The sequence below is a fragment of the Mustelus asterias genome, unplaced genomic scaffold (assembly GCF_964213995.1).
Source record: "Mustelus asterias unplaced genomic scaffold, sMusAst1.hap1.1 HAP1_SCAFFOLD_264, whole genome shotgun sequence".
NCBI classification, from domain to species: domain Eukaryota; kingdom Metazoa; phylum Chordata; class Chondrichthyes; order Carcharhiniformes; family Triakidae; genus Mustelus; species Mustelus asterias.
Genome location: NW_027590230.1, coordinates 460063 through 487500, shown reverse-complemented (window position 1 = coordinate 487500; position 27438 = coordinate 460063). Strand labels below are relative to the sequence as shown.

The following is a 27438-nucleotide window of genomic DNA, read 5'->3' as shown; positions in this document are numbered from 1 at the left end:
GGTCCATCATTTTTGTCGCCATCCGAAAATGAAACATGCAACCTTATTCCAACGTTTGCATTTGCTCCGTAGCTCTAAATTTTCTGGAACTTGCGATGGATATCCATAAACCGTTGAGGCATTCTGTACATATTACCCTCAAGGCTGTGAATGGCAGAGACCCACAGGTCTCTGTGTGATTTTTGTTTCTGATCTCCCCTCTAATATTTCCAAAAACCTGTGGAAATCTATCACCCTTAGTCATGAAATTATCTGTTAAAATAAGCACACATTTCCCATATAGTCTATCCTGACACCTTACAGTTGTGTACAGTTTCTTGGAATCCCCATCATCCTCCACTACCCCAACGAAAAAGAGAAGACAATCCATTCTTTCCCATCCCGACAGCTTACCAATTCTAGATGCATCACAACTTGCCATGGCTCCTGATCTGTCAAAGACGACAGAAAAACTACAAAGGGTCGTAAACGAAACCCAAACCACCACGCAAACCAGCCTCCCATCCCCTGAATCTGTCTTCACTTCCCACTGCCTCGGAAAAGCAACCAGCATAATCAAGGACCACACGCACCCCGGCATTCTCTCTTTCCACCTTTTCCATTAGGAAAGAAACGTACCAACCGATTCAAGAACCGCTTCTCCCGTGCTGCCATCAGACCTTTGAATGGTCCTCATATTAATATGATGTTTCTCTGTACACCCTGGCTATGACTGCAAAGCCACATTCTGCACTGTCTCCTTTCCTTATCCATATATAGTATGCATTGTCTGTATAGCGCGCAAGAATTGATAATTTTCATTGTATCCACATTTTGCAGATTATCCCTGTTATCCTTTTGAAATAAAGGAACAACATTGGCTATTCTCCAATCCTTCGGGAGCTCTCTTCTGGCTAAAGACGATACAAAGTTTTTGTAGAAGGCCCCGCAATTTCCTGCCTCATCACCCTCAGTATTCTGGGATAGATCCCATCAGATCCCGGGACATGTCTATCTTAATGCTTCTCAAAACACACAACACATCCTCCTGATTTGTACTGACATGCCTGAGAATATCAATATGCCCCTCTCCAGATTCATCATCCAACAGCTCCTTCTCCTTTGGGAGTAGCGATCCAAATGTTTCGCTGAGAGCCTCATTAAATTTCTCCGACTCCACGGATAAACTCCTCCCTTTGTCCTTAAGTGGACCTACCCTGTCGCTGGCTACCCTCTTTCTCATTACCAATCTAGAAAACGCCTTGAGATTTTCCTTAATCCTGTTTGCGAAAGACATTTCATGTCCCCTTTTAACCCTCCTACCCCCTTATTAATTTTATTTTTTGCTTTGTTAATATTCGTCGATGGCTCTGTCTGTCTTCAGTTTCCTAAAGCTGCCCCCTTTTCTTTTGACTAAGCTCACAATTTTTCTTGTGATTCAAGATCCCCGAATCTTTCAATCCTTCTCTGTCAGGTTCACAGGAACATGCTGATCCTGAACTCTCATCAACTGGCCTTTAAAATGTTCCCACATGACAGATGTGGATTTAGCCTCAAACAGCCGCCCAAATGAACATTACCCAATTGCTGCTTAATATTGTCGTATCGCCTTCCCACAGGTTAGCGCAGAGGTCTACTCTGTTCCTTATCCATCAGGATAAATCGTAGTGATTATGGTCCCTTCCCGAAATGCTTCCACACTGATACTCGTGTCACCTCGCTGCTCTGATTCACCAATAGTAGATCTGGTACGGCCCATTCCCTATTTGACTATTTCCATATTGCTTCAAGAAACATTGCTAGATGCATCAAACAAATATCACCTCTCCTCCACCCCATCCCGCACACACACACACGCACACGCACACGCACACACACACGCACACACACACACACCATCCATGCACCCAGACATTGTGAGAGCCCATGTCAATATAGGAGACGTTGCCATCAACTACCACAACAACACTGTTTTCTTTTACATTCTCGAAATAATTGCTGCGTTCAAAAGAAACTGAAATAATTGCAACATCCTAGTTTTAGATAGAACATAAACAACGACGAAACACACATTCTGACTGAAGTATTTAGTCAATACACGTTTATTGATAAAATCCAGCAACGTTACATATGAATGCAGACAGACTAAGGGAACATTCGTTCCTGCATGTGGGACATTTGGCAGCGCCGGACGATGTTTAAATAAATAGCGATACAACAGGTTGACCAATTCTTTTACAACTATTTAATGGGGTGTCAAATACAACGTAGTTGATATTCCTTGATGCCTTTCATTCATACACAAGTTTCGCAATCTTGTAGTAGAGATAACGTATACAAACAGAGCAATAGTTTTCATTATTAATATAACCAGCTAAATTATTTAAAACTAACGCTGTTTAAAAATTTAATTCAACATCTGCATTACAAAATCTGAAAAAAGGAGAAAATTGAACTGCAGTTATTTCAGCCCAAAATATCATGGTAATTAATTGACATAAAGGTAAATTCGCATCGACTCAATCGTAGTCAGCATGTTCATACAGTTCGCTAAGATAATGACAATTTTCTCAGAATGCATCCTGAAGTTCTGTCTTATCCGTTGTGATTAGACGCTGACATTTACCTGGAATGGAGAAAAAAGCGAGAGTAAGGGCGATGTGCATTACCACTCAGTTGGTCGAAATCTCACCTGTCAACCTCTAGTTCAATTCCCAACTCAATGTTTCTTTATTTTTAAATATGTGGTTACCACGCCAAAGCAATCGCGATGATGTCCTACGCTGACAAATGTGAAGGCCATCTTAGAGAGCAGAATTGTCAGTTAAGGCATTCTGTCAACGGAAGTGAATGTGAAGTACCAGAGAACTAATTTCAAAAAGACTAGAAGAATTATCCTGTAGTTTGCCAACATCTGACCATTATCTGCCATTCAATCAGCCATCCCATTTAGCAACTGATCTTGCCGTTCTCACTGAATCAAGGTTTCCGTTTTTGTGCCCATGTCCGTTATATCAAGAGTGATTACATTTCGAACACATGGTTAAAGCGTGCTTTTGACCTGAGTTGGTCATACGTTGTCTATCTTCATTTTCTTTTGCTCTATTAAAACAATTCCAACCGCCACTAGGACATGATAATTCTCATCTTTACTCGTCAATCTGAACCTGTTCACCTCAAATAACTTTGATTAATCAATAAATAACATGTTCGCTCGCATAATTTTAATCTTAGCTAATGGATAGTCACATTACAAGCGACAGAGATCACACACTGCACAATCTCACCACCACCACATAAACATTGGAACAGATAATTAAACATTGTTGTTAACAGTTTGGTAGAAATGTTTCTTCATTTTCAGACACAGGGTCAGTAGCCTTCTACACGGGAATCGCACAACTTCTACCTGTCAGGGCGAAAGCCCTCTTTCTTACCAAACTAGGAGGACGACAATACAGTAGGATCTGTGTTGTTATGAGTGTTGTGTTTGTGATTCGATAAAGAGTATTGTGTTATGATGGGAGTGAAGGAATAATGCAACTCTTATTTTTCTAACAAATTGACTACCAGACATTTCTCATCACTTACAGGGAAGCGTTTGCAAACAAATGTTTACGTAAAGCCGCATAATGGCAAAATCAGGCAGATAGCAACATCATTGCTTTTTAGAAAGTTATGTCTGGAATTGTGACCTCAAGACACAAAGAGCGATAGGGTGGCCTTCAGCCACAAATCACGTAGGGATTTCATTGCGGGGTTTCCAAAAGGCCATGATGTGCGGGAAGATTTATGGCTGGAAAATTTGCAGAGAGCGTGCTTAATTCCTGGAGGAGGGTTAGAAAATAAATCTGGCCAGTGATGAACTGGGATCGATGGTACTACAGGAACAGCAGGAAGTTTCGACCTTAACGTTTTTTTTCAAATGAACTCAATTGTACGGAGTATAGAATGTGGTTGCTGAGGCAAGACTGTTTCGGAAAGTAACGATCAAAGTTTCCAAACGAATGGCTTTGTTTTCCCCAGCTGAGTCGGTTGAGGAGACGGGAAATGATACGGAAGAGGGCCCACTGATACTTCAAAATATCCATTGCCTTAACAGCAAACAAGAACTAAACCAACTAAAGTTCCGTCAATGAGAAACCTGGTGTTTCATTCTCTTTCTCGGCAATATGTATTCCAATTAAACAGCGGATTTGCTGACTGCCTGCAATTGCTGGAATGTTATCAGGTTATGTAGTTTACAACTTGTTCTCCACATCTCCATTAAGACAAGATTGTCTTCTGCTGAATAGTTTGCATTTCACGAGATGTATTGAGTATGAGTTTGTTTAAATTGAAAGTGTACCCACAATATCTTGCCATGGACATCCTCTCCAGTACGACTGGTGATTTGCAACGACACCTTCTGCCTAGCGAACTCTGATGTTTTTGGAGGTTACCTCTCAATTTTCTGGCCGTTGGTTAGAATTGAATTGAACGCAGCCTTTTTACACAGAGCACTTTTACTGGAATAGTGTCACTGATTCAACTCACCAAGAGGAGAGAGGTCGTCGCCAGCAGTCCTCTCTGTGAAGCCGTTTTCAGGATCTCTATTCATCAGCAAGTGACCATCCTGTGTCCCATGTGCTTCAGTCTCAGCATCAGCATAATCGCCCAATACCAGATCTGCAATGAAATAGAGATTTCCATTAAAACCACTTGCTAACACTGAGCACACAGAAGTTATCATATTTGTGTCAATCTACCCGGTTTTGAGCACAGGATAATTGATCAACGTTCATCTTATATGTAGAAAAAACGAGAGCATCGAGAAGGTTTGCAGTTTGCTAATTAGTGGTCGGATAGTCTCAGTTTGGAAGGCAGAAGGATCACAATGCATCAACCATCAAATATGAACAGGCATTTCTTATTTTCCCGGCAGAAAGTCGAAAAAACATTTCATTCCCTTTGCGGCTGGGTGCAGATAGTTTGATAATGTGTCAGATGTATATTATTCCAGCATTGTTAAATTTATCCACTGCATCACTGCGCGTTCATGGTAGCGTCCTTACACGGTTTGGTCGCTTTGATGCTTAGTTGATACTATTCGATAGCAGCGAGAGAGGGAGAGAGAGTGTGTGTGTGTGTGTGTGTGGGGGGGGGGGGGGGGGGGGCAGGTGGAGGCGTGGGAGTGGGTGGGCGGGGTGGTGAGGGGCTTGGAGTGGGGTAAGGGATCAAAACTGACAGTCAGAAAATTGAAGTCATACTGACCTTGAAAGCTGGAGCAGTTCCCCGCTGGAATTTCTGATCCCAGATCCGCGTCATCTAAACTGTGACTGGTGTAATATTCGATCTGATTGAGGGAGTCCATGGAACCAGAAACTGCTAAAGAAAAAATGATTTGTTATTGGGGAGATAGCTTGGAATGTAGGGGCAGAGAGCACAGTACGTACATCGTTCCTGTGTCACTATACCGGAAAATTGATAGGGCGCCTTTCAGTGATAACCTTAAATAATCAGAAATACAATAGTTCAAGGAGAATTATCAACCCCTTCTGATCAGAGCAACGCTGTCCAAATAAAGCTGTTCCAGGATCCATACTATCAGTGTTAGATCTCTTCGAACCTGGTATGGAGAGCATTAGCTATGATGAGAGGTTGCAGAAACTTGGTTTGTTCTCACTGGAGCGACTGAGGTTGAAGGGAGACGTGATAGAAGTCTACAAGATTATGAGAGGCATGGAGAGCGCGGATAGCCAGAAGCTTTTTCCAGGGTGGAAGAGTCAATTACTAGGGGGCATAGGTTTAAGGTGCGAGGGGCAAGGTTTAAAGGCGATGTACGAGGCAGATTTTTTGCACAGAGAGTAGTGGGTGCCTGGAACTCGTTGCAGGGGGAGGTAGTGGAAGCGGATACGGTAGTGACTTTTAAGGGGCCTCTTGACAAGTACATGAATAGGATGGGAATAGAAGGATATGGTCCCCAGAAGGGTATGGGGATTTAGTTAAGTCGGGCAGCATGGTCGGTGTAGGCTTGGAGGGCCGAAGGGCCTGTTCCTGTGCTGTAATTTTCTTTGTTCTTGGTTATTTGTTGTTTGAAACAAAGGAAGTGATTGCAGATTATAAGGCATGATGTACGTTGTTAATATAGAGACATTGAGTGGTGTAACCTGATGATGAATCCTCCTCGGACCGAACACCTACCCCCTACCGCACGCAGTTGTTTATTATTCCTAATGTAAGTTCGCCTGCAGTGACTGTGGGAATGACAAACTAGATAAATGCATCATACTATATCTCAATGCGTTAAAGTAATCTTACCCATTCATTCATTCCCAAAATAGAGCATAAGTGTATTTGAACTGATATTGCGGCACATAATTTGACAATTCATATTAAATATCAGATTATAGAATTTCAGAATTTTCAGTTGGATAAGAATGGGTGCTTCCATTATGAACACAATGCAAAGAAACTAACAAAGTCACCAATGAAATTGTCCGAATGTTGAAATCCCCACCTTTGGAATTTAGTTTCATTGACAAGTATAGGAATTGTAGGATTAATTCCCATGTTTGGATCATAAATCTCAGTTTTGCATGGATCCTTGTGAAACACAAGGCCCCGCATTCTACCATTCTGTATCTCTATGCATGACTCGCGGTTTGTGCTTTCTAAACTGTGACCAGAGAGAGCATCATAATATCTGCATTAACATATTTATGCTCTTAACCAGACGACATTGACAAGCTCTTACGGCCACTTAGGTATTTGTTTACGTACAGCCACTGAAGTAATAGACAAAACATGACAGCTGATTTACTCAATTAAATGCGAACAATTAAGTTTGACGGTCTGATTATGTGATGAAACATGATGGAAAAACATATTTGCCAAAGCACCTGGAAAATTGCCATGCCCTGCTTCAATATAGTTCTGTGGTACATTTCAATCCAAATGAGAGGGGAAACATGGACCTCTCATTTGGACTGAAAGATACCAATGTACATTTGAAAGTTTTGAACGTCTCATCCACTTCTTCCCCGCGGTATGTGGATCATTCCCTCAAAATAGCACTGATAATTCAGCCTTGCGTCTGTAGAATGATTTTATAACAGCGCTGCCTAACAGTGCGGGCACCTGAACGAAGGCTGACACAGACATGCGGCATTTTCACGAGGTAATGATGCAACATTCAGTGGAATTTGAAATGTTGATCAATTTGTTGATCACCTCATCTACTATTTGAGGCGTACGTAGTTCTCATTCTCAAAGTCCACTTACTTATCATAATATGTTTGTGTTTTGTTTTGTATTTTCTCACTTAGCAGGTATCCCATTGTATCTTGTCTAACAACCTAAAGATGACTTCTCTATTGTGCAAGGGACATGTTGCATTGCACATTTCAAATATCGTTATTATTACTTATCAGCTGGAATTCAGATGTTGCATACTTTTTGCTTTGTATATTTAACAGATGTAATGTCATCACTGTCATTTTTAGATCATTTGAAAATACACCATCTGTTTTATGTTTTCAGCTTACCTAACTTACTAAGATTCTGAATCTTCTCAATTAGATAGTGATTACATTTGCTTTCTAATCTGAACTTCTAGTGCATGGCCATTTGATTTTTCTCCATTTTGCAGTCTGCTATTTTTTTCTCCGATATCATAGTGGCAACTGGAGGATTTTTACAGTTACTTCATTGCAGTGTTCATGTTCGCTAACTTGTGACAGAAATTTCTAAAATATCCTATACAATATGTTGCGATATTATTTTGCTTTGTTATATAATTTAACTTCATTGCCTTCTTCATTGTTTCTCGTGCCTCCTACCATCCTGTTTTCTTTCTTTGGTTTCCCCATCTCCAGCTTTCCATATTCTTTGTGCATTCCTGTTCCTTCAGCTTCAATTCAAACAACGTTTCTTTGGTCCACAATTTGACATTCATACTTGACTTTTTCTTACCTATTTGACAGCTTATATATTCGCAGCTCTTTGCTATACAACATTTCAAATTTTCTGAGGATTGACATAGAGCACCTTTGTAAATATTGTGACTTTTTGATTCCTAAGGTATCGATGTTGTCCCTCAATTGCCCCCCTCCCACCTATTACTTTGCAATTCCAGATGCGATCTTAAAGGCTATTGCATTAAAGTGACTCGGTTCCAGCTGTTGCTCTACCTTTTGAGTCCGTCTGCTCTGACTCATTCCCCCTTTCTCGATGCAGTGGAGAATCCTATTCTTTTGTACTCCCACTCGGATTAAATTATTATTTATGCATTGTAAGTATATTTTCCCTTGCTAATTTTTCCTGCAAAAACAGTCTATGAATTTATCGGAACTGGAAATAATTCCATGATTATTTTTATATGGATAATTTTATAATTTACCCTAAATTAACTACACATTCTGATAAATATGAGCTGATGTATTGTGGGAGGTCCAACGAAGGTACCATATACAAAATGAACAATCAGTCACTAGGGAGTATTGACGAGCAAAGAAGCATTGATGTACAAGTCGATAGTTGCCTGAAGGTGGTAGAACACATCGACATTATGGTGAAGATGACGTACAGAATTCTTGCTTTCATTAGCCAGACATGGACTGTAGGAACAACAATTTATTGGTACAACTTTATAAAACATTGTTTCGGCACAGATGAAGGATTGTGTGCAGTTTGATTGTCTGCCTTTCAGTTGGACATGATTGCACGAATAGGTGTGCTGATGAGATTCACGAGGAAGGAACGTTTCAGGTGTGGGGAAAGACTCGATAAGATGTGTGTGTTTTCCCTGGAGCACAGCAGACTGAGAGGGAATCTGATAGAGGAATACAAATTTATGAGAGGCATAGATCGGGTAGAACATAGTAATGATCCTCGATAGCAGAGCTGTCGATGGTCACGGGGCAGAGATTTGAGCTGAACAGTTAGTGGATTGGAGGAAATCTGAGGAAATATTTTTGCTCAAAAGGTGATGGAAATATGAAACAAATGCCTAAGAGGTTGTGGAGGCAGATGTTCTCGCAACATCTAAGAAGCATTTGGCCCAGGTCTTAAATCGCCAAGACATAGTAGGTTTTGGGCCAAGTATTGTATAATGGAATTAATATGCTTTAGTATTTGCTGATTGGCATACATATGGTGGGCCGATGGGCCAGTTTCTGTTCTGTATGGTTCTATATGTTCCTCAATAGAGCTTTGTTTGTTGTTCCGTAGCAGCCACCTTCCCGCCTCCCTCCAGCACACTCCCCCCACGACAACCCCCCCCCCCCCCCCCCTCAACACACACACACAGACACACACACACACACACACACACTGTCCGCCACGGGAATGACTGAATTATGTTATAGTCAATAAAGTTACTCTTCACAGTTCAGACATCTGAAGTAGTCAGTATGCAGCCGAGTGAGAAATGATAAAAGGGATTCCTTCTCGTTGTCTTCAACCAAACTACCAGAAGGATGAAGAGGCTTTGGAGAGATTACAGAAAAGATTTACCAGAATATTGCCTGGTCTGGAGGGCATTAGCTATGAGGAGAGGTCGGATAAACTTGGTTTGTTCTGACTAGAACGACCGAAGCTGAGGGGCGACCTAATAGAAGTCTACAAGATTACGAGAGGCATAGACAGAGTGCATAGTCAGAAGCATTTTCCCAGGGTGGAAGAGTCAAGTAATATGGAGCACAGGTTTAAGGTGCGAGGGGCAAGGTTTAAACGAGATGTTCGAGGCAGATCTTTTACACAGAGGGTGGTGGGTGCCTGGAACTCGTTGCCGGGGGAAGTAATGGAATTGGATATAATAGTGACTTTTAAGCGGTGTCTTGACGAATACATGAATACAAGAATAAAGGGATATTGTCCCCGGAAGTGTAGGGGTTTTAAGTTATGTCGGGCAGCATGGTCGATGCAGGCTTGGAGGGCCGAATGGCCTGTTCCTGTGCTGTTATTTTCTTTGTTCTTTGCTTTTTTCAAAGAAGAAATAAGACAGAAAGGAGCAGGGGCAATCTTCCCAAACTCATCACTTTTTTCTGCACTCATATTCAGGGAGACGCTCAATGTGAAAGTATTCCATCACAAGAGGATACTGATCATACTGCTGGTCGTGTCATTTCGGTGAAGTTTCAAATGGAAATGGGAATTTCAGTGGAAGGGGCATTCTTCAGTGAACGTTCGCGATCAACCTGAATGTGTATAAATACCTGTGCCACATGTTTCACCGAAAATCTTTCCAGATGGAATACTCTCAATTTCTTCATAAATTCCTTGATACAAGCCAGCAGGCGGACCGCTGGCGCCAGTGACGGCACCTGTTTCAGGAAGCAAAGAGTGAATTGTTTTTCAGTACATTACCCCGCCTTTACGTTTGAGGTTCTGTTTAATTGCGCCTTATCATAATAGAGGAGCTGTTCCTGTGCATGTTGAAATAGGGTCAATGTGTCAGCCTCTTACTCTTTGCTGCAGAAGATCTCTCCTAATTGAAGTTATTTGCCTTTGCCTCTGAATTATGTATTTCCTGAAAGTATATTATATCCTGAAAGTATATCATAAGTCCTTATATATTTATGATTCATAAATAAGATGCACCTTAAGATGCAATGCTATTCATGAAGTAATATGGAAAACGAACCTGCAAATCATTAAGAAAATCAACACTGATTCAGAAATAATTCTTCACTGGTGAATGCAACACGCCTGAAATTGACAAACGAATATTTTTTTGAACCACTTCCTGTTGTGAGTTTCTGAGAAATGAAAGTGACATTTGTTCTATGAAAATTAAAGGTAATGTCTGCCTCCCTGGGGCCGGGATCCAGGATGTCGCTAGTCGCGTCCCGGAAATCCTGAGGTGGAAGGGAGAGGAGCCTAAGGTAGCGGTACATATTGGTACCGCTGATGTGGGTAGGAAGGGAGAAGGGGTCATGAAAAGGGAGTACAGGGAATTAGGGAGACAGCTGAGAAAAAGGAAAGCAAAGGTGGTAATCTCAGGATTACTGCCTGTGACACGGGAAGGTGAGGGCAGGAATGGAGTGAGGTGGAGGATGAATGTGTGGCTGAGGGACTGGTGCAGGGGGCAGGGATTCAGGTTCCTGGACCATTGGGACCTCTTTAGGGGCAGGGGTGATCTGTATACAAAAAACGGGTGGAACCTGAATCACACGGGGACCAATATCCTGGCCGGTAGGTTGGCTAAGGCTACTGGGGAGAATTTAAACTAGATAGGTTGGGGGAAGGGGAGCTAGAATAGTTGACTAGGATCAAGGAACTAATTGATGGGGGGGAGGATGCAGGGGTAAGGGGAATTACAAAATTAATGGTAGAGGAGAGGGTGCAAGTGAATGAAGGCGGTAATTTAGATAAGGGAGTAGAGGGAGAGGGTGTTCGCGACTCATCAAAGCGGGTCCAGATAAAAGCTGGAATAAGGACACTTTGCCTGAATGCACGAAGCATTCGGAACAAGGTAAATGAGTTGATGGTGCAAATCAGCACAAGTGGGTACGATCTAGTGGCCATTACAGAAACGTGCCTGAAAGGTGACCAGGACTGGGAGATGAATATCCAGGGGTATCAGGCGTTTAGGAAGAATAGACAGGAAGGAAAAGGTGGTGGGGTCGCGCTATTAATAAGAGATAATATCAGGGTAGTACTGAGGGATGACATAGGCTCTGAGGAACAAAACGTGGAATCATTATGGGTAGAGATGAGGAATAGTAGAGGGAGAAAGACACTAGGAGGTGTGGTATATAGGCCCCCAAATAATAATTTTGAGGTAGGGAGGGCTATAAACAAGCAGATAAGGGATGCGTGTAAAAACGGAACGGCAATAATCATGGGGGACTTCAACATGCACATTGACTGGCAGACTCAAGTCGGTAAGGGTGGAATGGAGGAAGAGTTCTTAGAATGCTGTCGGGATAGTTTCCTTGAACAGCATGTTACGGAACCGACGAGGGAACGAGCTATTTTGGATCTGGTATTGTGTAACGAGGTAGGTAGAATTAAGGATCTTATTGTGAAGGACCCTCTTGGGTCTAGTGACCACAATATGGTCGAATTTCTGATTCAGATGGAAGAGGAGAAAGTTTGGTCCCAAACCAGTGTCCTCTGTTTGAACAGAGGGAAATATGATAGGATGAGGGATGAATTGGCTAAGGTCGACTGGGAGAGCAGGCTGGCAGGTAGGATAGCTGAGGAACAGTGGAGGATTTTTAAGGAGATCCTTTTCAGTTCTCAGCAAAAATATATTCCAGCAAAAAACAAGGATTGTAAGAAAAGGGAGAACCAGCCGTGGATAACGAAGGAAATAAAGGAGAGTATTAAAATAAAAACAGCTGCGTACAGACTGGCCAAAAATAGTGGAGAAACAAGTGATTGGGAAAAATTTAAGAAACAACAAAGAGAAACTAAGAAAGCGATAAAGAAAGGAAGGATAGACTATGAAGCTAGGCTAGCAATTAATATAAAAAATGATAGTAAAAGTTTTTATAAATATATAAAAAGGAATAGAGTGGCTAGAGTGAATGTTGGACCCTTGGAGGACGAGAGGGGGGAGTTAATAGTGGGAAATGAGGATATGGCTGAGTCTTTAAATAAGTTTTTTGTGTCGGTCTTCAGGGTGGAGGACACAAATAGTTTGCCAAATATTAACGATAGAGGGTTGGCAGCAGGAGAAATACTTAATACAATTAATGTTACCAGAGAGGCAGTGCTGGGTAGACTAATGGGACTGAAGGTGGACAAGTCCCCGGGTCCGGATGGAATGCATCCCAGGGTATTGAAAGAAATGTCAGAGGTAATAGTGGATGCGTTAGTGATTATTTATCAAAACTCGTTGCATTCTGGGGTAGTGCCGGTTGATTGGAAAACGGCTAATGTTACGCCGCTGTTTAAAAAAGGAAGGAGACAAAAGGCGGGTAACTATAGGCCGGTCAGCTTAACGTCTGTAGTAGGGAAAATGCTGGAATCCATTATTAAAGAGGAGATAGCAGGGCATCTGGATAGAAATGGTTCGATCAATCACACGCAGCATGGATTCATGAGGGGAAAGTCGTGCTTGACGAACATGTTGGATTTTTATTAAGATGTGACTAGGGCGGTTGATGGAGGAGAACCGGTGGATGCGGTGTTTTTGGATTTCCAAAAGGCGTTTGATAAGGTGCCCCATAAAAGGCTGCTGAAGAAGATTAGGGCACAGGAGTTGGGGGTAGTGTGTTAAAGTGGATTGGGGACTGGCTATCCGACAGGAAGCAAAGAGTCGGAATAAATGGGTGTTTTTCCGGTTGGAGGAAGGTAACTAGTGGTGTGCCGCAGGGATCGGTACTCGGGCCGCAACTGTTTACCATTTATATAGATGATCTGGAGGAGGGGACGGAGTGTAGGGTAACGAAGTTTGCAGACGACACAAAGATAAGTGGAAAAGTGAATCGTGTGGAGGACGGAGACGATCTGCAGAGAGATTTGGACAGGCTGAGTGAGTGGGCGAGGATATGGCAAATGGAGTATAACGTTGATAAATGCGAGGTTATACACTTTGGAGGAAATAATAACAAATGGGATTACTATCTCAATGGAAACAAATTAAAACATGCTAACGTGCAAAGGGACCTGGGGGTCCTTGTGCATGAGACGCAAAAGCCCAGTCTGCAGGTACAACAGGTGATCAAGAAGGCAAATGGGATGTTGGCCTATATTGCGAAGGGGATAGAATATAAAAGCAGGGATGTCTTGATGCACCTGTACAGGGCGTTGGTGAGGCCGCAGCTGGAATACTGTGTGCAGTATTGGTCCCCTTATATGAGGAAGGATATATTGGCATTGGAGGGAGTGCAGAGAAGGTTCACCAGGTTGATACCGGAGATGAGGGGTTTGGATTATGAGGAGAGGCTGAGGAGATTGGGTTTGCACTCGTTGGAGTTTAGAAGGATGAGGGGGGATGTTATGGAGACTTATAAGATAATGCGGGGGCTGGATAGGGTGGAGGCAGAGAGTTTCTTTCCACTTAGTAAGGAAGTTAAAACTAGAGGACACAGCCTCAAAATAAAGGGGGGTCGGTTTAAGACAGAGTTGAGGAGGAACTTCTTCTCCCAGAGGGTGGTGAATCTCTGGAATTCTCTGCCCACTGAGGTGGTGGAGGCTACCTCGCTGAATATGTTTAAAGCGCGGATGGATGGATTCCTGATTGGTAAGGGAATTAAGGGTTATGGGGATCAGGCGGGTAAGTGGTACTGATCCACGTCAGATCAGCCATGATCTTATTGAATGGCGGGGCAGGCTCGAGGGGCGAGATGTCCTACTCCTGCTCCTATTTCTTATGTTCTTATGTTCTTATAATGTGCTGTTTGACCAGTCCCATTCTCGAACAAGTGAGATAAATTGTCTGGACATAACTCCCCCCACAAACCATCCTAACTAGGGCAACAGCTCCTCAAGTGTTCCCTCTGAGCAAAGAACATTAATTATTTACATATATTTATATTTATTGATACCATTTTTAAATTTCGACTTTTTTGATGTTTAGTTATAATCATAAACCCTGTTGTAAAATCGATTTAATCTCTGGAAACTTCTGAAGTTTTGCTGCATTTAGTTTGACGTTCAGGCGCGCCTCATGCTCCGGACATGATCATTCTTCCAGAATTTGCAAGCTAGAATGCGGAGGGATTTTACACTTCACTGACTCTGCTTCGGAGAAATGTAGTGCAGGACGAGTTCTCATGTGCAACAGGAGTAAACAAAATCGATCAAAACAGTGATTTGACAAAGCCAGTCAGCTTGAATAAGGGGGAGACTATTTGTATGTAACAGGTATATTTTTTAAATGTGTTTGTGTGTGTATGTGCTTGTGCAAAGTAATTTGGTATGACACCGGCTGAACTCTGCGGAGTGTAGCAGTTTGGAAGGGCGAATGAGGACAAAACTGTTCTTTGTTTTATCTCATCAGTTTGAAAAGTCATCAGCGTATCCATATTCAGGGTTACTTTTTAATATTATATATTAGTTGTATTGGAATGTTTTATATATTACTGCGTGTCAGGAATGAAAAGAAGAAGAAGAATGGAACCCTGGTGGGAAAGGAAGAGTGACAGATGAATTTTTAATGAAAACAAATGTGATTCATCAGTACAACAAGTTACTTATTTTGTATCTAATACAATGTGTGAACTTGAAAAACGAATGTGAAGTTTGCAACTAATTCACATTTCAATAATTGCATTGAGGAAGAGGCACATCGTCTAAGAAAGTTAGGCCTGTTTCCTCTACATATGCTGCTCTCTGTGCTGATGTGTTCCAGTTTTGTTTTGTCTTTATGGTCATCAACAACTGCATTGAACGTTTAAAAAAATGAATATAGTAGATTAACATGTATTTGTCACATTGTCAACTCACACCCTCTGGAAAAGTGTAATAAATGCAGACTGTCCGGGATGTGAAATATGATGATTGGTCCAGTGTTAGATCAGAGGTAAGATATGAAACTCACCTTTCCTTTTTAGCGTTCTCTGTATGACAGCTATTAGTGCTAATAGCTCACAGATTAACAAAACTCCGAGTGTAATGCAGATGGCAACAGGTATGGAACTCTTTTCAATTCCCTGTGCTTAAGCGGAAAATCACAGAGGGATTTAATAAATAGACAAAGCGATTGCATTTCTCAAACAAAAGTAAGTCACTGATGAAAATACTGATATTTTCTTTATAAATTTACAATACCAAGACAATGTCAATAATATGAGTATCACTAGTCCGAGCACTATGGAGAACAGGAATAATATTCAAGACATTGTAAAGATTTTAAGGAACAGTGGCTGCAGGTGAGGATGGGGTATCTGTGAGTGCGGCCTCGGGTCCTGTGGAAGACATTTCATACCAAGTCATGAGCTTGACACCTTAGAGTTTATCTTAAGAAATGAAAGTGCTGACACTCATTTATGAAAAAAGTATGCCTCATTCTCACCGATCAAAACAAACTCACCACGTGTCTGGACCCTTACCAGAGCAGATCACACTGGCGTCCTCCTTATGATTACAATCGGATTGTGCGGACGATGATGCAGCACAGTCTGAGAGAAAGGATTCCATTCCAGTGCACTTCACCTCTTCTAGCCAGATATCACCTTCACCCTGAGTGAAATAGGCCCCTCCTGGGGCAAATAGAGCGGAACCGCAATCCGACTGACGACAGACGACATTGGCATCGTCAATATCCCATGAACCATCACATACCGTGCCCCAGCGGTTATTGCACAATATTTCCACTCTCCCTGAACAATTGTTGGCTCCTCCAACCAAGCGCACAGGTAGTCCCAAATCTGTCAAATAGAAACTATTATTGACATCTCCATTCCTAAAGCGACGAGTACCCCAAATATTCAGTGCAATGAAGAAATGCAAACACCTGATTTGCGATCGCATTCCGCTGGTCTGTCGGGTTCCTCTTTACCCACGATGGATTCTGTTAGGAGGAGGAAAATATAGTTGAATTGGGCACCAATGTCTGAAAAGGCTACATGATTTATACTTGTGCTGGCTTACCTGAGCAGACAACACCCGCATCTTCCGAGTGCTCACAGTTGTGTTTACCCCAAGGGTCTGTCTGACACTGCCAAAGGGTTCTCTCATTTAAATTACACTCAATCTTATCGAGCCATATGGGTCCGGTTCCTGGCCCGAACAACTGAGCGTCATAATTAATGTAAGAAAAGGTGCCGCAGTGCAGCTGTTTACAAATCACTTCTGCATCATGGTTATCCAGTTTGTCCGAGCACACTGTTCCCCAGGTGCCATTGTAGAACACTTCCACTCTCCCCTCACAGCGATGCTTTCCATTCACCAACCGTAACTCTTTGTACTCTGCCAATGAAATTGGAAATGTGCAATGGTTCATTCGTAAGCTCCCTGCATGATCGATGAGCAGGTCATACATACTCAAAATACTGCCTGTTGGTCGTTGTTTCGGTGGGTAAAGATGTAAATAAAAAACACACGAAATTAAGTGATGATCTCACTCTCGTCCATTGTTATTGGATCATTTGCAGAAGTTACAGATGTTTTCAAGGAATTCTCAACCAAAGTGAATTTCGACAAGGAATTCCACAACGCCAAGGGTTAAGACCTAAGATAAGGGCCCATCGTTTTGGAGGCAGTAACTCGGCATTGATAGAGAATTAGCGAACGGGCAGGAATCAGCGAGCAGGGAGATGGGGTTCTTTTTCGGGTTGGCGACCAGTATCCAGTGGTGTTCCAGAAGGAACAGCGCTGGGGTGGCAACTATTTGCAACATATTTTAATGATTTGCAGGAAGGAAACTATTGCACTTTAGACGAATTTACAGGTAACACAAAAAAACGTGACAAGCATGTTGCGGCAGGCATGAAAACAGTTTACAATGAGAGCATGGTAGGTTACATAAGTGGCCAAATAGTTGTCAAAAATTGTGAAAAACCGTGAAGTTGTTCATTTTGGAAGGGAGAGCACAGAACAAAATAATATTTAAAGGGTGAAAAACCTCAGAAAGCTGCAACACAAATGGACTTGGGTTAAATGTGCAAAAGCACAGTAAGCTGGCACAAAGATGTAGCAGGTGTTCTGGAAGGATTATTCAAAGAACAAATAAAATTCCAGCAAAGGAACAGGCACCTCTGCCCTCCAAGCCTGCACCGCCAATGCTACCTGACTGATCTAAAGCCCCCTACCCTTCCGGGGACCATATCCCTCTATTCCCATCCTATTCATGTATTTGTTAAGACGCTCCTTAAAAGTCGCTATCGTATCTGCTTCCACTACCTCCCCCGGCAGCGAGTTCCAGGTTCCCACCACCCTCTGTATAAAAAACTTGCATCGTGCATCTCCTTTAAACATCGCCCCCGCACCTTAAACCTATGCCCCCGAGAAATTAACTCTTTCACCCTGAGAAAAAAGCTTTTGACTATACAATCTTTCCATGCCCCTCATAATCTTGTAGACTTCTATCAGGTCGCCTGACAATCTCCGTCGTTCCAGTGACAACAACGCGAGTTTCTCCAACCTCTCCTAACACCTAATGCCTTCCATGCCAGGCAACACCCAGGTAAATCTTTCCTGTATCCTCTCCAAAGCCTCCACATCCTTCTGGTATTGTGGCGACCAGAATTGAACACTATATTCCAAGTGCAGCCTAACTAAGAATCTATAAAGCTTCAACAAGACTTGCCAAACTTTAACACAATGCCGCGGCCAATAAGGCAAGCATGCTGTATGTCTTCGTGACGACCTTCTTCTCCTGCGTTAACCTACCAGGCTCTCATTGTAAACTGTTTTCATGCCTGTTGCAACATGCCTGTCCACGTTTTTTTTGTGTTGCCTGTAAATTCGGCTAAAGTGCAATCGTCACCTTCAGTAACCTGCGCACCTGTACACGCAGATCCCTCTGCCTATCAATAATCTTAAGGGTTCTGCCATTTACTGTATATTTCCTATCTGTATTAGAACTTCAAAATGCATTACCTCCCATTTGCCCGGATAAAGCTCCATCTGCCATTTCCCTGTCCAACTCTCCAATTGATCTATATGCTGCTGGTCCACTGATGGTCCACATCGCTATCCGCAAATCCACCAACCTTTGTGTCATCCGCAAACTTACTAATCAAATCAGTTACCTTATCCTCCAAATCATATATATATATATATATATTACAAACAGCAAAGGTCCCATCACTGATCCTTGAGGAACGTCACTTGCCACAGCCCTGCATTAAGAGACGCACCCTTCCACTGCAACACTTTGTTTTCTGTGACCGAGACAGTTCTGTATCCACCTTGCCAACTCACATCTGATCCCGTGCGACTTCACCTTCTGCACCAGTCTGCCATGAGGGACCTTGTCAAAGGCCTTACTGAAGTCCATGGAGACAACATCCGCTGCCCTACCCTCATCAATCATCTTCGTCACTTCCTCGAAAAACTCGATCAAGCTAGTGAGATACGACTTCTCCTTCACAAAACCATGTTGCCTATCGCTAATAAGTCATTTTATTTCCCACTAGGAGTAAATCCTGTCTCGCAGAATCCTCTGCAATAATTACCCTGCCACTGAAGTAAGGCTCACCGGCCTGTAATTACCTGGATTATTCTTGCTACCTTTCTTAAACAAAGGAGCAACATTCACTGTTCTCCAGTCCTCTGGGACATCCCATGTCGTCAGTGAGGATACAAAGATTTCTCTCAAGGCCCACCAATTTCCTCCCTCGCCTCCCTCAGTATTCTGGGGTATATCCCATCAGGCCCTGCGCACTTGCCTACTTTAATTTTTCTCAGGAACCCCAATACCTCCTCCTTTTTGATCTCAACCTGGCTCAAACTATCTTCACATCCTTTCCCAGACTCACCATCCCACAAGTCCTTCTCTGTGGTGAATACTGATGCAAATACTCATTTAATATCTCCCCCATTTCCTCTGGCTCCACGCATAGATTCCCTCCGCTGTCCTTGAATGGGCCAACCCTATCCCTGGCTACCCTCTTGTTATTTATATATGTATAAAACGCTTTGGGATTTTCTTTATTCAATTATGGCCATTGTTTCAAGGGGGCTGTAGTATAAATTGCGGAAGTTTAAGTGTATTTATTATTGTCACAATTTGGTTTACATCTGCAATGAATTTAGAGTGAAAACTCCCCAGCCGCCATACTCCGGCGCCTGTTCGGGTAGACTGAGGGACAATTTAGCATGGCCAATACAGCTAGTCTTGCTGCTAGTTCACAAAGCATTGTCGAGACTATATCTGAATTTCTGTGAGCAACTTCGTTTCCCTTACTGAAGGAAAATAATTGTTCATTGGAGGCAGTGCAGAGAAGTTTCACTCGGATGATCCCCAGTATGGAGGGATTGTCTTATGAGAATAGTTAAACCGTTCAGGACTCGACTCATTGGAATGTGGAAGAATGGGCCGTGATCCCATTGACAGAACTGTTTCGATGAAAAATTATGTTTCCTGCAGAATTAAATAAAATAACCATTCGTCATTCTAGGTTGTTTTTGTGTGCTGCATTTTCATCTGTATCAATGCAATATCTGTTGCGTGAACTCATGTTTTTGTCTTGAGAACAATTAACACATTGAAATCTCCGTTACCTGAACACATAATGTTGACATCCTCTTTATGATTACAGTCATGGTTACCCCATGATGCAGAGGGACAGTCCCATAGAAACAACTCGTTCCCGGAACAGTTCACTTCATCCAACCAAACTGGGTCCTCACTGGGTCCACTTGAAGCAGGAAGTGCTTGAACGTCCAATGCAGTTCCACATGACAGTTGTTTGCAAACCACATGGGCGTCCGCGACATCCCAGGAATCATCACACACTGAGCCCCATGTCCCATTGTAATAAATCTCCACTCGGCCAGCGCATCGGTTTCCACCGTCTGATAGTCTTAACTGTTCATGTCCTGTTGGGCAAGAAGGTAGGTGGATTATATTCAACACCACTGAACACCAATACTGGATGGTCAGTAGCCTGGGAATCGGGTGCTCCCTCTGTGACTGGATCCTCGATGTCCTGAACCAGAGATGGCAAGCAGTAAGGAACGGCAACAACTCATCTGCAATTATCCTAAACACTGGTGCCCCACATGATCATGTCCTCAGTCCCTTTCTATACTCCTTATGCACCTATGAATGCGTGGCCAAATTCCCTCCAACTCGATTTACAAGTTTCCTGATAACACAACCGAATGGGGTCAGATGACAGACAATGATGAGACGGACTACAGGAAGGAGACACAGAATCTGGTGAACTGGTGGAACGACAATAATCACTTCCTCAATGTCAGTAAAACAAAGGAGATTGGCATCGATGTTTGGAAGCTCATTGGAGGAAATGCCCCTGCCTACATCAAAGGTGATGAAGTGGAAATGGTCGAGAGCTTCATGTTTCTAGGTCAGCAGTTCACCAGCAACTTGACCTCACCCCTCCACGGCGACGCTATAGTTAAAAAAGTCCACCAACGCCTCTACTTTCTCTGGAGTCGAAGGAAATTTGGCATGTCCCCAACGACTCTCAGCAACTTTTACGGATGCACCATAAAAAGCATTATTTCTGGCTGTATCAGAGCTTGGTATGGCTGCTGCTCTGTCCAACAATGCAAAAAACTACAAGTGTCGTGAACGAAGCCCGGTCCACCCTGCAAACCAACCTCCAGTCCATTGACTCTGTCTACACTTCGCGCTGCCTCGAAACAGCACTAGCATAATCAAGGACCACACGCACCCCGGGCAGACTCTCTTACACTTCCTTCCGTCGGGTAAAAATGCAAAAGTGTGAGGTTAAGTCCCAACCGAGTCAAAAACAGCTTCTTCCCTGCTACCATCAGTCTTCTGAAAGGACCTACCTCATATTCAGTTGATCTTTCTCTACACCCTAGCTATGATTGTAACACAACATTCCCTCTCGATGTTCGCAATGCTTTGACTGTATTGTGCACAAGAAGCAATTCTTTTCAGTGCATGCTAATGCTTGTGTCAATAGTAAGTCAAATCAAATCAATTCTTAATTGTCACTGCATGCCAATGTTTGATTAGTTCATGTATAACACGAAATCAGTCGGATATTTCCCATTGCTTTCTAATTAGTTTATGTTATTCAGCAATAACGTATATTAATATTGCTAGCTAGCAACACAAAATGCAAAATTCCAATCGTTTTGCAGATTTGACGTCAAAGAAAATCTGACATCAACTTCGATAAAGTCAGGTAACCAAAAGATGTTTAAAAGTATTTGTGTTATTTTTATGAACAGTCGAACGAATGTTGTGTTGACAATTATTAGCTTTTTTCATAAGGCCAGAAGTGGTAGAAATTGAAGTGTGCTGCGAGCTGTTAGAACATAGGATTTTGCAAAAGCATTTGTGTGGACATAAGGTAATTCACTGCCGCCTCTTGAGATGCGGTCGAGAGACGTCCTCAAAGGTGGTCAATAGGCAGATGAAATTTGAGTGACATTAACTTTTCAAGGTATAGATTTGGAGAGACGGACTACCAGTGAATTTGAATCACCAACAGTAACAAAAGGTAACAAAAGGAAATAAAGAGCTTTAGTGACGGTATGAACAGGTGCAGAGAAAGACACCTCGATGTCGTTCGAGCATGACAAATGACATGACAAAAGGAAAATACTGCGGATCCTGGCATCTGAAACAAGAAAAGAAGATTCTGGAAAATCTCAGCAGTTCTGACAGCACCTTTGGAGACAGAATAGAGCTAACACTTCGAGTCTCTCAGCCAGACGAATGATCATCCGGACTCGAAACATTAGCTCTATTCACTCCCATAGATGCTGAGAGACATGCTGAGACTTTCCAGCATTTTCTGTTGTTGTTTCAGATTCCAGCATTTGCAGTCCACTGCGTTTGTTTGGAAATGTACACGCTCTTTCCGCAGGATGCCACTAAAAGACAACAGGTAAATACAAATCAGTTTTTGATCAGGATATCATGCTTGGAGGACACCACAAGATCCTATTGTCGAGGAAAGTGAAGATTATTGCTGATAATTCTATCATATTGATTGAATAGATTAGAGTGGAACCAAGAGCTTGCATTCCCAACCAACCTCAGTCAGTGGACAGACGTTTTGCGACAAAAGATCCATGACCAACTATATTGTAAACTGAAGAATGATACGGACGGAGAAGGAGCAATAGTTTGTCTTTGGCACGTTCACTAAGGATTGTTTCCGTGGTTTAGTAGTGCGGTAAATATGATTCTAGTGTTTCAAATATATTGCAAGGACCTCTCAAAGGAAAGGGGAACAGACATGTAGGAAGAATCGGCACAGTATTAACTAACCGAGAAATAGGAATAAAAATCGTGTGTGATTTCAGTGGAAGTGGAATCCAGTGGGCAAGAGATTGAAGCCAACAAGCTAGCTCGAATGGGGCATGATCAAATATTGGAGAGATACTCGATATGTCAATTTCATGTTATGGTGCAGGCGAAACTGTTATTAGATTGAACACACTGACGGTGTCAAGGTAGGGGATACCGAGGAGAATAAACTCTGAATAGTAAATCCAATGGTGGGATTTAATTTTTCTTGGATGCCAGGATAAAAGAGGCAGTTTTGGGTGATTCAGAAAGATTTTCCGTGATTGTGATGATGATTGATGCGTGTTATTTGTGTTTTTTTAGGATGCTCCTTTCATGATGGACATTGTTAGAGAAGCAGAACATGCCCTGATGTTTTGTTTTATATGACCCACTCAGCAACCTTGTGTAAAGTTGCATTGACCCGCTATATAACCTCGGCTTCAAAATATAGCTCGAATTAAATGTACATATCTCCTGTATTGTTTTTCTAAATGTGCAGCATGTTTGGAGATAATGCGAATATTATTACAAACGTGTGATATCTCCTATCTCAATCTGTTACTAATGTTATTCCCAGCATCGGACACTCCCTTTGATAATGTGCTAAGTTGAATATCTTTCGAAATGCTATTTGCCTTTCTGAGTAGAATCCATTTCGATTTATCAAACTGAATACGCTAGTAGTACTAGGAAAGAGATTATGGGCGATGTGTAAGCCCTGCCATGACCTTTCTTAGCAAAGTTAAATGTTTGATGAATTTAGCTACTGATTAGCTAAGATGTGGCTATTGGATGGGACGAAAGAGGTATAAAAACCAAATACCTCACCGAATCTTGGTCAGAAAAAACAGGACCCTATGTACGATAAACAATTTCAGATCAAAAAGTTAAGGAAACACGATAAAACCTAACCAGTCTTACTGCAGCTTGTGACCAGGGAATTTGAAAGAATTAACGTTCAGATACAGAATTGGAAAATAAAAAAATCGTTCACCCTTAAGCTAAGGACAATGCTGCTGTGTACGAACTGACAGCAAGTTAAACAAGACGGCACTTCACTGGATCCAAAGATTAATATGATTAACATTCTATGTCGTGAAAGATTGCCGCAAAGTATTACAGTCATGGAGTCATACAGTGCAAAAAAGAACCTTTGGCCCATTGAGTCTGCACCGACAATAATCAGCACTAAAGACGCGTTTATCTTATTTGCCTGTACTTGTCCCATGTTCTTGAATTTTATGACATTTCAAGTGCTCATCTAATATTTTTTGTAAAGATTGTACGTTTTCCGGCCTCTACTACATTCCGCTGCAGTGTATTACAGATTCACAACACATTTTTTTTCACTGAGATCCCATCTGAATCTCCTGCTCATATTCAAAAACTATGCCCCTTCGTGAATGACCGCTCTACCAAGGGGATCAGCTGCTCCATAATCACTCTGTCCATGCCCCTCATAATCTTATATACCTCAAATATGCCCCCACCCCTCAGTCTTCACTTATCTAAACAAAACAATCCAAGCCTATCCAGTCTCTCATTGTAGCTCAAATTCTCCATCCCAGGCAGCATGCTTTTGAACATCCTCTTTACCTGCTTTAGTGTTATCACATCCTTCCTATAATGGGTTGAACATAACTGCACACAGTACTCCATTTGGGGTCTAATCAACGTTCTGTACAGTTCCAATATTAGCGATGATCCGTCTGTTCCTACGAGCTTCCCTGCCATTCATTAAATGCGTCCTGGTGTTGTTTCTTCTTCACCTTGCACTTATCAGGGGTAAATGCCTGCTGTCACTGTTCTGTCCATCTGACCAACCCATCTGCATATTTCGATAAATTACGGTCATCTTCCTCAGTATTAACCACCCTCCCATTTGACGTCTCGTCTGCAAACTTGTTTAAAACTCCCCTCATATTCTGTCTATATCAGTTATGTATATAATACACAATAAGGACCCAGTGGTGATCTGCATGGCACACCACTAGCCCCTGGCCTCCAGTCACTCAACGGTCTTCTAAACTACCATCTGTGCGCTATTACGAGGCAGTTCCTGAGCTATCGCGCCAAGTTTTCCTGAATTCCACGTGCTTAAAACTTCACAACCTGTTTCTCAAATAGGACCATGTCAAAAGCTTTGCTAAAACCCATATCAACTACATCAATTGAACTTTCCTCATCCCCAAACTTGATTGCATTCCCAAAAGTCGGAACAAGTATGTTAGGCATGACCAGCCTTTGACACAGCCATGCTGATTATCCATAATTAACCTATGCCTATCCGAATGGATACTAATTCTCATCTCAATAATTTTCTCCAATATTTCTCTACCACTGATGTGGGACTCAGAAATATGTAATTACTTTGTTCATCTCTATCACCCTTCTTGCAAATTGGAAACATATTAGTCATCCTCCAGTCCACTGGCCCTTCCCCAGAGAGTAATTCAGAAATTCTGCAGTATCCTGCCTCGCCTCCCACAGCAGCCTGATATGCAATTCATCCGGGCAGGGGGATTCCTCCATTTTGAAGCTCGTCAGGGAAACTGCAAGTTCATCACCAGTTTCCTGAATGCTGTACCTACGTTATCCGATTGCTAAGCGAACGTTGCAATGGATTAATTTCAATTATTTCCTGATGAAATGTTTAACCCAATGTCTACTGTGTCTAAAACCTTAAATATATCATTCTGTGGTTTACATTATGATATTTGCACGGTGCTTTATGACACTATTCCACTAAATTGGCTTCAAAATTACTATTTAATATTTGTTAAAAAATATGATCTGAAGCTGCATGGTTCATATCTGAAATTAGCACCGACTATACCAGCGCAACACCCATTGTTATATTGCTATTGTGCCAGAAATGCGTATTGCTGATAAAATCTTAACTCGGAGACTTTCTTGATGTCCTGGGCCATATGTTTTTTTTCTGTATTCAGAAAACGAGCAAATTAACCCACTGGACTGAACAGCGCGAAATTTCCTCATAATTTTATAATTTCCTGTTTAGTTTTATATATTATAATTGTATCATTTTAGTTTCCTGAAGGTAGAAAGCGTTATTGACCTGAAAGGGTTATTAACCGAAAGAAAATTGAATTCTTCCACGCAAGACTACAGTTTCAGATTGAAAATCAGTCCTTCAAAACAATCCCCCCCCAAAAGAAAATACTAACCACTTCGTCATACACACATGTAAGCAACCCAACTCGCAAATTGGTGCTTATTTATAATAATACAGCAATATTGCACAATACATAGCTGCTCTGAATTCAATAAAGTAGACAACACACACTCGGGACATTCGGTCTATCTAATTTAGAAGTTCAGTATTTCGGCTTATACCAACCTCACAACGTTTCATGCTTATTTCTATGTCTGATTCATTCTGCACCATCACCCAGAGCAGAACAATTCAATTTCCAGGCTTTCTTCTTCTTCACACACATAAACACACACACACACACACACACACACACACACACACAGAGCCAACCCCTAACCTTTCGATAGCTAAGAGTATAGTTCAAAATTCCGAAATATGTTTCGATTGTCATCAGTATTTGACTGAAGTAAAATATACCAAAACAAAAAAAATCATATTTTCCTATTCAAACATCTGCTCAGCTTAAATAAAAGTCAGTAACCTACCTCTGCCTGCAGATGTTAGCACTGTCAGCTGTAACAATCCATCACTTCACTGACATTTAAAACGTAACAACTGAAATCAACAGATCCCATGTATCTCGTAATGCAAGTTTCTAATCCTCGGCTATTTATTAAAACGCACTGGACCAGAATACTTCCTGGACAGATGTTTATCTCCTGTGCCTTTATTCGTATTTAGGAACTGTTGCAGAAAACAATTGTGTCAGTCACGCTTGCACAAACAAAGGTATTCACAGAATAACACAATTTCGACAAAAAATATCAGTTCCAACAATGCAAAACATAATGAAACTTCAATAGCGATAACTTCGCTCCAACCTTTCTATGCTTCAAATCGCACAAAACAAGCCATAACTGTATTTTAACGGAAACGGCCTTTCTGTCCCACAAACTCCTCTTCACAAGTCTGAGCAGTTTGACCAATATCAAGGCTCACATTTGCCTCGTTCATAAGCCCTTTAAGTGCTATTTTTCGCTTTGTAGCCAGGATTACATAGATTTAACTCTCCTTCTGGCCTATATTCCATTATTCACTCTTTAAAACTTTTTCTCACATATCCCGTTGTTAACCCATTCCTGAGAAATCTACCTCAACGTCGCTGCTCTGCTTGCTCTACACAGGAAGTCCGCTCAACAAACGTCTTCAATTTTAAATTAGGATCATAGTGTTCAAGCATATCCATTTTGTACCTCACACCCACAATCATGTCACATCTCCTCAGCGTTTCCAGATCTAACCATCTCAGGTTCACTGGACCTCTGATGTCTTTTAAAAAGAAAGAAAAAGTAACAATACAGCACAGGAAAAAAGGCCCTACTAAAACTGCGCCAATACATGTTTTCTATGCCTCTGATCGCCTCCCGTTCATCTGTATACACCTTTAATGTTGCTAATTTGCCTGCTTCCACCAACTCCACTGGCAGTGTTTTCTTTTCAT

At 41.9% G+C, this 27438-nt stretch overlaps 1 protein-coding gene across 1 annotated transcript in view; it reads right to left on the bottom strand.

The window, feature by feature from the left end:
* Positions 1-27438, bottom strand: part of LOC144486009 (scavenger receptor cysteine-rich domain-containing protein DMBT1-like) — a 160859-nt gene that overhangs the window by 63779 nt on the left and 69642 nt on the right. The window contains exons 6-15 of the mRNA XM_078204118.1: positions 20083-20400; positions 16507-16824; positions 16370-16426; positions 15966-16283; positions 15455-15571; positions 10176-10283; positions 7800-7870; positions 6716-6746; positions 5233-5343; positions 4516-4647 (exon numbers count right to left, since the gene is read on the bottom strand). Of these exons, the coding sequence (XP_078060244.1) occupies positions 4516-4647; positions 5233-5343; positions 6716-6746; positions 7800-7870; positions 10176-10283; positions 15455-15571; positions 15966-16283; positions 16370-16426; positions 16507-16824; positions 20083-20400 (1581 nt within the window). The remainder of the gene's footprint in view (positions 1-4515; positions 4648-5232; positions 5344-6715; positions 6747-7799; positions 7871-10175; positions 10284-15454; positions 15572-15965; positions 16284-16369; positions 16427-16506; positions 16825-20082; positions 20401-27438) is intronic.